General features: G+C 42.2%; 1 protein-coding gene across 3 annotated transcripts in view; it reads left to right on the top strand.

Moving 5' to 3' along the window:
* The first annotated feature begins 227 nt into the window (after positions 1–227).
* Positions 228–14,692, top strand: part of RHOT1 (ras homolog family member T1) — a 48,449-nt gene continuing 33,984 nt past the window's right edge. For all 3 annotated transcript variants that reach the window (XM_040438905.1, XM_040438908.1, XM_040438907.1), the window contains exons 1-2: positions 228–379; positions 10,172–10,230. In XM_040438905.1, coding sequence (XP_040294839.1) covers positions 343–379; positions 10,172–10,230 — 96 coding nt within the window. In that variant the 5' untranslated portion in view covers positions 228–342. The remainder of the gene's footprint in view (positions 380–10,171; positions 10,231–14,692) is intronic.

Genomic DNA, 14,692 nt, shown 5'->3' with positions numbered 1-14,692 from the left:
ACAATACTGGACACATCCGCTACACTAATACACTTTCACTCAAGATCCCGCCTTCTCACACGCATGCGCACAGGTGCTCTATAGACCCTACGCGTTTGTAAATCTTCTGCCGCATGTTGTGATCCCGCCCTCTCCCGCGCATGCCCATTAGTGTCCACACCAAAACTGTCTGGCCTCTCTTGCCCCGCCTCTCCGTGATGCGTCATGTTCCCTACGTGCCCCGCCCCCCTTGTCCCCACCGGGCCACCGTCCTCCAGTCTCCTCAGTAAGGACCTCTCCGTGAGGTGACTCCGGGGTCCTGGCGTGTGGAACAGGCCCAGTGCCCCCCACAGGCCGGGCAGCATGAAGAAGGACGTGAGGATCCTGCTGGTGGGAGAACGTAAGGCTGAGGGGCCCTGCTGGAGATTATAACGGGGGCCCTGCTGGAGATTATAACCTGGAGATTATAGCAGTCATATTTATACTATTATATGTCCTGGAGATTATAACCTGGAGATTATAGCGGTGATGTCAGTCATATCTATTATACTGTTATATGTCCTGGAGATTATAACCTGGAGATTATAGCCGTGATGTCAGTCATATCTATTATACTGTTATATGTCCTGGAGATTATAACCTGGAGATTATAGCCGTGATGTCAGTCATATCTATTATACTGTTATATGTCCTGGAGATTATAACCTGGAGATTATAGCGGTGATGTCAGTCATATCTATTATACTGTTATATGTCCTGGAGATTATAGCGGTGATGTCAGTCATATCTATTATACTGTTATATGTCCTGGAGATTATAGAGGTGATGTCAGTCATATCTATTATACTGTTATATGTCCTGGAGATTATAGCGGTGATGTCAGTCATATCTACTATACTGTTATATGTCCTGGAGATTATAGCGGTGATGTCAGTCATATCTATTATACTGTTATATGTCCTGGAGATTATAGCGGTGATGTCAGTCATATCTACTATACTGTTATATGTCCTGGAGATTATAGCGGTGATGTCAGTCATATCTATTATACTGTTATATGTCCTGGAGATTATAACCTGGAGATTATAGCGGTGATGTCAGTCATATCTATTATACTGTTATATGTCCTGGAGATTATAACCTGGAGATAATAGAGGTGATGTCAGTCATATCTATTATACTGTTATATGTCCTGGAGATTATAACCTGGAGATTATAGCGGTGATGTCAGTCATATCTATTATACTGTTATATGTCCTGGAGATTATAACCCGGAGATTATAGCGGTGATGTCAGTGATATCTATTATACTGTTATATGTCCTGGAGATTATAACCTGGAGATTATAGCCGTGATGTCAGTCATATCTATTATACTGTTATATGTCCTGGAGATTATAACCTGGAGATTATAGTGGTGATGTCAGTCATATCTATTATACTGTTATATGTCCTGGAGATTATAGCGGTGATGTCAGTCATATCTATTATACTGTTATATATCCTGGAGATTATAACCTGGAGATTATAGCAGTGATGTCAGTGATATCTATTATACTGTTATATGTCCTGGAGATTATAGCGGTGATGTCAGTCATATCTATTATACTGTTATATGTCCTGGAGATTATAACCTGGAGATTATAGCGGTGATGTCAGTCATATCTATTATACTGTTATATGTCCTGGAGATTATAACCTGGAGATTATAGCGGTGATGTCAGTCATTTCTATTATACTGTTATATGTCCTGGAGATTATAACCTGGAGATTATAGCGGTGATGTCAGTCATATCTACTATACTGTTATATGTCCTGGAGATTATAGCGGTGATGTCAGTCATATCTATTATACTGTTATATGTCCTGGAGATTATAACCTGGAGATTATAGCAGTGATGTCAGTGATATCTATTATACTGTTATATGTCCTGGAGATTATAGCGGTGATGTCAGTCATATCTATTATACTGTTATATGTCCTGGAGATTATAACCTGGAGATTATAGCGGTGATGTCAGTCATATCTATTATACTGTTATATGTCCTGGAGATTATAGCGGTGATGTCAGTCATATCTATTATACTGTTATATGTCCTGGAGATTATAACCTGGAGATTATAGCGGTGATGTCAGTCATATCTATTATACTGTTATATGTCCTGGAGATTATAACCTGGAGATTATAGCGGTGATGTCAGTCATTTCTATTATACTGTTATATGTCCTGGAGATTATAACCTGGAGATTATAGCGGTGATGTCAGTCATATCTATTATACTGTTATATAACCTGGAGATTATAGCGGTGATGTCAGTCATATCTATTATACTGTTATATGTCCTGGAGATTATAGCGGTGATGTCAGTCATATCTATTATACTGTTATATGTCCTGGAGATTATAACCTGGAGATTATAGCAGTGATGTCAGTCATATCTATTATACTGTTATATGTCCTGGAGATTATAACCCGGAGATTATAGCAGTGATGTCAGTCATATCTACTATACTGTTATATGTCCTGGAGATTATAGCGGTGATGTCAGTCATATCTATTATACTGTTATATGTCCTGGAGATTATAATCCGGAGATTATAGCGGTGATGTCAGTCATATCTATTATACTGTTATATGTCCTGGAGATTATAGCGGTGATGTCAGTCATATCTATTATACTGTTATATGTCCTGGAGATTATAGCGGTGATGTCAGTCATATCTATTATACTGTTATATGTCCTGGAGATTATAGCGGTGATGTCAGTCATTTCTACTATACTGTTATATGTCCTGGAGATTATAGCGGTGATGTCAGTCATATCTATTATACTGTTATATGTCCTGGAGATTATAGCGGTGATGTCAGTCATATCTATTATACTGTTATATGTCCTGGAGATTATAACCTGGAGATTATAGCTGTGATGTCAGTCATATCTATTATACTGTTATATGTCCTGGAGATTATAATCCGGAGATTATAGCGGTGATGTCAGTCATATCTATTATACTGTTATATGTCCTGGAGATTATAGCGGTGATGTCAGTCATATCTATTATACTGTTATATGTCCTGGAGATTATAGCGGTGATGTCAGTCATATCTATTATACTGTTATATGTCCTGGAGATTATAATCCGGAGATTATAGCGGTGATGTCAGTCATATCTACTATACTGTTATATGTCCTGGAGATTATAGCGGTGATGTCAGTCATATCTATTATACTGTTATATGTCCTGGAGATTATAATCCGGAGATTATAGCGGTGATGTCAGTCATATCTATTATACTGTTATATGTCCTGGAGATTATAGCGGTGATGTCAGTTATATCTATTATACTGTTATATGTCCTGGAGATTATAGCGGTGATGTCAGTCATTTCTACTATACTGTTATATGTCCTGGAGATTATAGCGGTGATGTCAGTCATATCTATTATACTGTTATATGTCCTGGAGATTATAACCTGGAGATTATAGCGGTGATGTCAGTCATTTCTATTATACTGTTATATGTCCTGGAGATTATAGCGGTGATGTCAGTCATATCTATTATACTGTTATATGTCCTGGAGATTATAACCTGGAGATTATAGCGGTGATGTCAGTCATATCTATTATACTGTTATATGTCCTGGAGATTATAGCGGTGATGTCAGTCATATCTATTATACTGTTATATGTCCTGGAGATTATAACCTGGAGATTATAGCTGTGATGTCAGTCATATCTATTATACTGTTATATGTCCTGGAGATTATAACCTGGAGATTATAGCGGTGATGTCAGTCATATCTACTATACTGTTATATGTCCTGGAGATTATAGCGGTGATGTCAGTCATATCTATTATACTGTTATATGTCCTGGAGATTATAACCTGGAGATTATAGCCGTGATGTCAGTCATATCTATTATACTGTTATATGTCCTGGAGATTATAACCTGGAGATTATAGCTGTGATGTCAGTCATATCTATTATACTGTTATATGTCCTGGAGATTATAGCCGTGATGTCAGTGATATCTATTATACTGTTATATGTCCTGGAGATTATAGCCGTGATGTCAGTCATATCTATTATACTGTTATATGTCCTGGAGATTATAACCTGGAGATTATAGCGGTGATGTCAGTCATATCTATTATACTGTTATATGTCCTGGAGATTATAGCAGTGATGTCAGTCATATCTATTATACTGTTATATGTCCTGGAGATTATAACCTGGAGATTATAGCGGTGATGTCAGTCACATCTATTATACTGTTATATGTCCTGGAGATTATAACCTGGAGATTATAGCCGTGATGTCAGTCATATCTATTATACTGTTATATGTCCTGGAGATTATAGCCTGGAGATTATAGCGGTGATGTCAGTCATATCTATTATACTGTTATATGTCCTGGAGATTATAACCTGGAGATTATAGCCGTGATGTCAGTCATATCTATTATACTGTTATATGTCCTGGAGATTATAACCTGGAGATTATAGCGGTGATGTCAGTCATATCTATTATACTGTTATATGTCCTGGAGATTATAGCCGTGATGTCAGTCATATCTATTATACTGTTATATGTCCTGGAGATTATAACCTGGAGATTATAGCGGTGATGTCAGTCATATCTATTATACTGTTATATGTCCTGGAGATTATAGCAGTGATGTCAGTCATATCTATTATACTGTTATATGTCCTGGAGATTATAACCTGGAGATTATAGTGGTGATGTCAGTCATATCTATTATACTGTTATATGTCCTGGAGATTATAGCCGTGATGTCAGTCATATCTATTATACTGTTATATGTCCTGGAGATTATAACCTGGAGATTATAGCCGTGATGTCAGTCATATCTATTATACTGTTATATGTCCTGGAGATTATAGCCGTGATGTCAGTTATATCTATTATACTGTTATATGTCCTGGAGATTATAACCTGGAGATTATAGCCGTGATGTCAGTCATATCTATTATACTGTTATATGTCCTGGAGATTATAGCGGTGATGTCAGTCATATCTATTATACTGTTATATGTCCTGGAGATTATAACCTGGAGATTATAGCGGTGATGTCAGTCATATCTATTATACTGTTATATGTCCTGGAGATTATAGCGGTGATGTCAGTCATATCTACCATACTGTTATATGTCCTGGAGATTATAGCGGTGATGTCAGTCATATCTATTATACTGTTATATGTCCTGGAGATTATAACCTGGAGATTATAGCGGTGATGTCAGTCATTTCTATTATACTGTTATATGTCCTGGAGATTATAGCGGTGATGTCAGTCATATCTATTATACTGTTATATGTCCTGGAGATTATAACCTGGAGATTATAGCGGTGATGTCAGTCATATCTATTATACTGTTATATGTCCTGGAGATTATAACCTGGAGATTATAGCGGTGATGTCAGTCATTTCTATTATACTGTTATATGTCCTGGAGATTATAGCGGTGATGTCAGTCATATCTATTATACTGTTATATGTCCTGGAGATTATAACCTGGAGATTATAGCTGTGATGTCAGTCATATCTATTATACTGTTATATGTCCTGGAGATTATAACCTGGAGATTATAGCGGTGATGTCAGTCATATCTACTATACTGTTATATGTCCTGGAGATTATAACCTGGAGATTATAGCGGTGATGTCAGTCATATCTATTATACTGTTATATGTCCTGGAGATTATAACCTGGAGATTATAGCGGTGATGTCAGTCATATCTATTATACTGTTATATGTCCTGGAGATTATAACCTGGAGATTATAGCGGTGATGTCAGTCATTTCTATTATACTGTTATATGTCCTGGAGATTATAGCGGTGATGTCAGTCATATCTATTATACTGTTATATGTCCTGGAGATTATAACCTGGAGATTATAGCTGTGATGTCAGTCATATCTATTATACTGTTATATGTCCTGGAGATTATAACCTGGAGATTATAGCGGTGATGTCAGTCATATCTATTATACTGTTATATGTCCTGGAGATTATAACCTGGAGATTATAGCCGTGATGTCAGTCATATCTATTATACTGTTATATGTCCTGGAGATTATAACCTGGAGATCATAGCTGTGATGTCAGTCATATCTATTATACTGTTATATGTCCTGGAGATTATAACCTGGAGATTATAGCGGTGATGTCAGTCATATCTATTATACTGTTATATGTCCTGGAGATTATAACCTGGAGATTATAGCGGTGATGTCAGTCATATCTATTATACTGTTATATGTCCTGGAGATTATAACCCGGAGATTATAGCGGTGATGTCAGTCATATCTATTATACTGTTATATGTCCTGGAGATTATAACCTGGAGATTATAGCGGTGATGTCAGTCATATCTATTATACTGTTATATGTCCTGGAGATTATAACCTGGAGATTATAGAGGTGATGTCAGTCATATCTATTATACTGTTATATGTCCTGGAGATTATAACCTGGAGATTATAGCGGTGATGTCAGTCATATCTATTATACTGTTATATGTCCTGGAGATTATAGCCGTGATGTCAGTCATATCTATTATACTGTTATATGTCCTGGAGATTATAGAGGTGATGTCAGTCATATCTATTATACTGTTATATGTCCTGGAGATTATAACCTGGAGATTATAGCGGTGATGTCAGTCATATCTATTATACTGTTATATGTCCTGGAGATTATAACCCGGAGATTATAGCGGTGATGTCAGTGATATCTATTATACTGTTATATGTCCTGGAGATTATAACCTGGAGATTATAGCGGTGATGTCAGTCATATCTATTATACTGTTATATGTCCTGGAGATTATAACCTGGAGATTATAGCCGTGATGTCAGTCATATCTATTATACTGTTATATGTCCTGGAGATTATAACCTGGAGATTATAGTGGTGATGTCAGTCATATCTATTATACTGTTATATGTCCTGGAGATTATAGCGGTGATGTCAGTCATATCTATTATACTGTTATATGTCCTGGAGATTATAACCTGGAGATTATAGCAGTGATGTCAGTGATATCTATTATACTGTTATATGTCCTGGAGATTATAGCGGTGATGTCAGTCATATCTATTATACTGTTATATGTCCTGGAGATTATAACCTGGAGATTATAGCGGTGATGTCAGTCATTTCTATTATACTGTTATATGTCCTGGAGATTATAACCTGGAGATTATAGCGGTGATGTCAGTCATATCTATTATACTGTTATATGTCCTGGAGATTATAGCGGTGATGTCAGTCATATCTATTATACTGTTATATGTCCTGGAGATTATAATCCGGAGATTATAGCGGTGATGTCAGTCATATCTACTATACTGTTATATGTCCTGGAGATTATAGCGGTGATGTCAGTCATATCTATTATACTGTTATATGTCCTGGAGATTATAATCCGGAGATTATAGCGGTGATGTCAGTCATATCTATTATACTGTTATATGTCCTGGAGATTATAGCGGTGATGTCAGTCATATCTATTATACTGTTATATGTCCTGGAGATTATAGCGGTGATGTCAGTCATTTCTACTATACTGTTATATGTCCTGGAGATTATAGCGGTGATGTCAGTCATATCTATTATACTGTTATATGTCCTGGAGATTATAGCCTGGAGATTATAGCGGTGATGTCAGTCATATCTATTATACTGTTATATGTCCTGGAGATTATAACCTGGAGATTATAGCGGTGATGTCAGTCATATCTATTATACTGTTATATGTCCTGGAGATTATAGTGGTGATGTCAGTCATATCTATTATACTGTTATATGTCCTGGAGATTATAACCTGGAGATTATAGCGGTGATGTCAGTCATATCTATTATACTGTTATATGTCCTGGAGATTATAGCCGTGATGTCAGTTATATCTATTATACTGTTATATGTCCTGGAGATTATAACCTGGAGATTATAGCCTTGATGTCAGTCATATCTACTATACTGTTATATGTCCTTGAGATTATAGCCGTGATGTAATTCATATCTATTATACTGTTATATGTCCTGGAGATTATAGCCGTGATGTCAGTCATATCTATTATACTGTTATATGTCCTGGAGATTATAACCTGGAGATTATAGCGGTGATGTCAGTCATATCTATTATACTGTTATATGTCCTGGAGATTATAGCCGTGATGTCAGTCATATCTATTATACTGTTATATGTCCTGGAGATTATAACCTGGAGATTATAGCGGTGATGTCAGTCATATCTACTATACTGTTATATGTCCTGGAGATTATAGCGGTGATGTCAGTCATATCTATTATACTGTTATATGTCCTGGAGATTATAGCGGTGATGTCAGTCATATCTATTATACTGTTATATGTCCTGGAGATTATAGCGGTGATGTCAGTCATATCTATTATACTGTTATATGTCTCGGAGATTATAACCTGGAGATTATAGCGGTGATGTCAGTGATATCTATTATACTGTTATATGTCCTGGAGATTATAACCTGGAGATTATAGCGGTGATGTCAGTCATATCTATTATACTGTTATATGTCCTGGAGATTATAACCTGGAGATTATAGCCGTGATGTCAGTCATATCTATTATACTGTTATATGTCCTGGAGATTATAACCTGGAGATTATAGTGGTGATGTCAGTCATATCTATTATACTGTTATATGTCCTGGAGATTATAGCGGTGATGTAATTCATATCTATTATACTGTTATATGTCCTGGAGATTATAGCCGTGATGTCAGTCATATCTATTATACTGTTATATGTCCTGGAGATTATAGCCTGGAGATTATAGCGGTGATGTCAGTCATATCTATTATACTGTTATATGTCCTGGAGATTATAGTGGTGATGTCAGTCATATCTATTATACTGTTATATGTCCTGGAGATTATAACCTGGAGATTATAGCGGTGATGTCAGTCATATCTATTATACTGTTATATGTCCTGGAGATTATAGCCGTGATGTCAGTTATATCTATTATACTGTTATATGTCCTGGAGATTATAACCTGGAGATTATAGCCTTGATGTCAGTCATATCTACTATACTGTTATATGTCCTTGAGATTATAGCCGTGATGTAATTCATATCTATTATACTGTTATATGTCCTGGAGATTATAGCCGTGATGTCAGTCATATCTATTATACTGTTATATGTCCTGGAGATTATAACCTGGAGATTATAGCGGTGATGTCAGTCATATCTATTATACTGTTATATGTCCTGGAGATTATAGCCGTGATGTCAGTCATATCTATTATACTGTTATATGTCCTGGAGATTATAACCTGGAGATTATAGCGGTGATGTCAGTCATATCTATTATACTGTTATATGTCCTGGAGATTATAACCTGGAGATTATAGCCGTGATGTCAGTGATATCTACTATACTGTTATATGTCCTGGAGATTATAGCCGTGATGTCAGTCATATCTACTATACTGTTATATGTCCTGGAGATTATAGCGGTGATGTCAGTCATATCTATTATACTGTTATATGTCCTGGAGATTATAGCGGTGATGTCAGTCATATCTATTATACTGTTATATGTCCTGGAGATTATAGCGGTGATGTCAGTCATATCTATTATACTGTTATATGTCTCGGAGATTATAACCTGGAGATTATAGCGGTGATGTCAGTGATATCTATTATACTGTTATATGTCCTGGAGATTATAACCTGGAGATTATAGCGGTGATGTCAGTCATATCTATTATACTGTTATATGTCCTGGAGATTATAACCTGGAGATTATAGCCGTGATGTCAGTCATATCTATTATACTGTTATATGTCCTGGAGATTATAACCTGGAGATTATAGTGGTGATGTCAGTCATATCTATTATACTGTTATATGTCCTGGAGATTATAGCGGTGATGTCAGTCATATCTATTATACTGTTATATGTCCTGGAGATTATAACCTGGAGATTATAGCGGTGATGTCAGTCATATCTATTATACTGTTATATGTCCTGGAGATTATAACCTGGAGATTATAGCGGTGATGTCAGTCATATCTATTATACTGTTATATGTCCTGGAGATTATAACCTGGAGATTATTACTGCTCTCTCCCGGAGATTATACTGTGATTATAATTCCTGTCTTCTGTTTGCAGGCCGGGTGGGGAAGACGTCGCTCATCATGTCACTGGTCAGTGAGGAGTTCCCGGAGGAGGTGAGGCGCTCTCCTCATCATGTGAACGGGGTCCTGCAGAGCCCTGGAGAGAACGGTCATCGGCGCGGGTGCTCCCCTGTTCTGTGTGTTGTATGGGTGACGCCTCTGCTCCTCTGTTCTGTGTGTTGTAGGGGTGACGCCTCTGCTCCCCTGTTCTGTATGTTGTAGGGGTGACGCCTCTGCTCCCCTGTTCTGTATGTTGTAGGGGTGACGCCTCTGCTCCCCTGTTCTGTGTGTTGTAGGGGTGACGCCGGTGCTCCCCTGTTCTGTGTGTTGTATGGGTGACGCCTCTGCTCCTCTGTTCTGTGTGTTGTAGGGGTGACGCCTCTGCTCCCCTGTTCTGTATGTTGTAGGGGTGACGCCTCTGCTCCCCTGTTCTGTATGTTGTAGGGGTGACGCCTCTGCTCCCCTGTTCTGTATGTTGTAGGGGTGACGCCTGTGCTCCCCTGTTCTGTATGTTGTAGGGGTGACGCCTTTGCTCCCCTGTTCTGTATGTTGTAGGGGTGACGCCTCTGCTCCCCTGTTCTGTATGTTGTAGGGGTGACGCCGGTGCTCCCCTGTTCTGTATGTTGTAGGGGTGACGCCTCTGCTCCCCTGTTCTGTATGTTGTAGGGGTGACGCCGGTGCTCCTCTGTTCTGTATGTTGTAGGGGTGACGCGGGTGCTCCCCTGTTCTGTATGTTGTAGGGGTGACGCGGGTGCTCCCCTGTTCTGTATGTTGTAGGGGTGACGCCTTTGCTCCCCTGTTCTGTATGTTGTAGGGGTGACGCCTCTGCTCCTCTGTTCTGTGTGTTGTAGGGGTGACGCCTCTGCTCCTCTGTTCTGTATATTGTAGGGGTGACGCTGGTGCTCCCCTATTCTGTGTGTTGTAGGGGTGACGCCTTTGCTCCCCTGTTCTGTATGTTGTAGGGGTGACGCGGGTGCTCCCCTGTTCTGTATGTTGTAGGGGTGACGCGGGTGCTCCCCTGTTCTGTGTGTTGTAGGGGTGACGCCTTTGCTCCTCTGTTCTGTGTGTTGTAGGGGTGACGCCGGTGCTCCCCTGTTCTGTATGTTGTAGTCGTGACGCCGGTGCTCCCTGTTCTGTGTGTTGTAGGGGTGACGCCTCTGCTCCCCTGTCCTGTATGTTGTAGGGGTGACGCCTTTGCTCCTCTGTTCTGTGTGTTGTAGGGGTGACGCCTCTGCTCCTCTTTTCTGTATGTTGTAGGGGTGACGCCTCTGCTCCTCTGTTCTGTATGTTGTAGGGGTGACGCCGGTGCTCCCCTATTCTGTATGTTGTAGGGGTGACACCTTTGCTCCCCTGTTCTGTGTGTTGTAGGGGTGACGCCTTTGCTCCCCTATTCTGTATGTTGTAGGGGTGACACCTTTGCTCCCCTATTCTGTGTGTTGTAGGGGTGACGCCTTTGCTCCCCTGTTCTGTATGTTGTAGGGGTGACGCCGGTGCTCCCCTATTCTGTATGTTGTAGGGGTGACACCTTTGCTCCCCTGTTCTGTATGTTGTAGGGGTGACGCCGGTGCTCCCCTGTTCTGTGTGTTGTAGGGGTGACGCCTCTGCTCCCCTGTCCTGTATGTTGTAGGGGTGACGCGCGTGCTCCTCTTTTCTGTATGTTGTAGGGGTGACGCCTCTGCTCCGCTGTTCTGTATGTTGTAGGGGTGACGCTGGTGCTCCCCTATTCTGTGTGTTGTAGGGGTGACGCCTCTGCTCCCCTGTTCTGTATGTTGTAGGGGTGACGCCTCTGCTCCCCTGTTCTGTATGTTGTAGGGGTGACGCCTTTGCTCCCCTGTTCTGTATGTTGTAGGGGTGACGCCTTTGCTCCTCTGTTCTGTATGTTGTAGGGGTGACGCCTTTGCTCCTCTGTTCTGTGTGTTGTAGGGGTGACGCCTCTGCTCCCCTGTTCTGTGTGTTGTAGGGGTGATGCGGGTGCTCCTCTGTTCTGTGTGTTGTAGGGGTGACGCCTCTGCTCCTCTGTTCTGTGTGTTGTAGGGGTGACGCCTCTGCTCCTCTGTTCTGTATGTTGTAGGGGTGACGCTGGTGCTCTCCTATTGTGTGTTGTAGGGGTGACGCCTTTGCTCCTCTGTTCTGTGTGTTGTAGGGGTGACGCCTCTGCTCCTCTGTTCTGTGTGTTGTAGGGGTGACGCCTCTGCTCCTCTGTTCTGTATGTTGTAGGGGTGACGCTGGTGCTCCCCTATTGTGTGTTGTAGGGGTGACGCCTTTGCTCCTCTGTTCTGTGTGTTGTAGGGGTGACGCCTCTGCTCCCCTGTTCTGTATGTTGTAGGGGTGACGCTGGTGCTCCTCTGTTCTGTATGTTGTAGGGGTGACGCCTCTACTCCCCTGTTCTGTATGTTGTAGGGGTGACGCCTCTGCTCCCCTGTTCTGTATGTTGTAGGGGTGACGCCTCTGCTCCCCTGTTCTGTATGTTGTAGGGGTGATGCCTCTGCTCCCCTGTTCTGTATGTTGTAGGGGTGACGCCTCTGCTCCCCTGTCCTGTATGTTGTAGGGGTGACGCGGGTGCTCCTCTTTTCTGTATGTTGTAGGGGTGACGCGGGTGCTCCCCTGTTCTGTATGTTGTAGGGGTGACGCCTCTGCTCCTCTGTTCTGTATGTTGTAGGGGTGACGCCTCTGCTCCTCTGTTCTGTATGTTGTAGGGGTGACGCCGGTGCTCCCCTGTTCTGTATGTTGTAGGGGTGACGCCTTTGCTCCTCTATTCTGTGTGTTGTAGGGGTGACGCCTCTGCTCCCCTGTTCTGTATGTTGTAGTCGTGACGCCTCTGCTCCCCTGTTCTGTATGTTGTAGGGGTGACGCCTCTGCTCCTCTGTTCTGTATGTTGTAGGGGTGATGCCTCTGCTCCCCTGTTCTGTATGTTGTAGGGGTGATGCCTCTGCTCCCCTGTTCTGTATGTTGTAGTCGTGACGCCTCTGCTCCCCTGTTCTGTATGTTGTAGGGGTGACGCCTCTGCTCCTCTGTTCTGTATGTTGTAGGGGTGATGCCTGTGCTCCCCTGTTCTGTATGTTGTAGGGGTGACGCCTCTGCTCCCCTGTTCTGTATGTTGTAGGGGTGACGCCTCTGCTCCTCTGTTCTGTATGTTGTAGGGGTGACGCCTCTGCTCCTCTGTTCTGTATATTGTAGGGGTGACGCTGGTGCTCCCCTATTCTGTGTGTTGTAGGGGTGACGCCTTTGCTCCCCTGTTCTGTATGTTTTAGGGGTGACGCGGGTGCTCCCCTGTTCTGTATGTTGTAGGGGTGACGTCTTTGCTCCCCTGTTCTGTGTGTTGTAGGGGTGATGCCTGTGCTCCCCTGTTCTGTATGTTGTAGGGGTGACGCCTCTGCTCCCCTGTTCTGTATGTTGTAGGGGTGACTCCTCTGCTCCCCTGTTCTGTATGTTGTAGGGGTGACGCCTCTGCTCCTCTGTTCTGTATGTTGTAGGGGTGACGCCTCTGCTCCTCTGTTCTGTATGTTGTAGGGGTGACGCCTCTGCTCCTCTGTTCTGTATGTTGTAGGGGTGATGCCTGTGCTCCTCGGTTCTATATGTTGTAGTCGTGACGCCTCTGCTCCCCTGTTCTGTATGTTGTAGGGGTGACGCCTCTGCTCCCCTGTTCTGTATGTTGTAGGGGTGATGCCTGTGCTCCTCGGTTCTGTATGTTGTAGGGGTGACGCCTCTGCTCCTCTGTTCTGTATGTTGTAGGGGTGACGCCTCTGCTCCTCTGTTCTGTATGTTGTAGGGGTGATGCCTGTGCTCCCCTGTTCTGTATGTTGTAGGGGTGACGCCTTTGCTCCTCTGTTCTGTATGTTGTAGGGGTGACGCCTCTGCTCCTCTGTTCTGTATGTTGTAGGGGTGATGCCTGTGCTCCCCTGTTCTGTATGTTGTAGGGGTGACGCCTCTGCTCCCCTGTTCTGTATGTTGTAGGGGTGACGCCTCTGCTCCCCTGTTCTGTATGTTGTAGGGGTGACGCCTGTGCTCCCCTGTTCTGTATGTTGTAGGGGTGACGCCGGTGCTCCCCTATTCTGTGTGTTGTAGGGGTGACGCCTTTGCGCCTCTGTTCTGTGTGTTGTAGGGGTGACGCCTCTGCTCCCCTGTTCTGTATGTTGTAGGGGTGACGCCGGTGCTCCTCTGTTCTATATGTTGTAGTCGTGACGCCGGTTCTTCCCTGTTCTGTATGTTGTAGGGGTGACGCCTTTGCTCCTCTGTTCTGTATGTTGTAGGGGTGACGCCTCTGCTCCCCTGTTCTGTGTGTTGTAGGGGTGACGCCTCTGCTCCTCTGTTCTGTATGTTGTAGGGGTGACGCCGGTGCACCCCTGTTCTGTATGTTGTAGGGGTGACGCCTTTGCTCCTCTGTTCTGTATGTTGTAGGGGTGACGCCGGTGCTCCTCTGTTCTATATGTTGTAGTCGTGACGCCGGTTCTTCCCTGTTCTGTATGTTGTAGGGGTGACGCCTCTGCTCCTCTGTTCTGTATGTTTTAGGGGTGAC

This window comes from Bufo bufo, chromosome 6 (genome assembly GCF_905171765.1).
Source record: "Bufo bufo chromosome 6, aBufBuf1.1, whole genome shotgun sequence".
NCBI lineage: Eukaryota > Metazoa > Chordata > Amphibia > Anura > Bufonidae > Bufo > Bufo bufo.
This window is presented reverse-complemented; position numbering and strand designations above follow the sequence as displayed.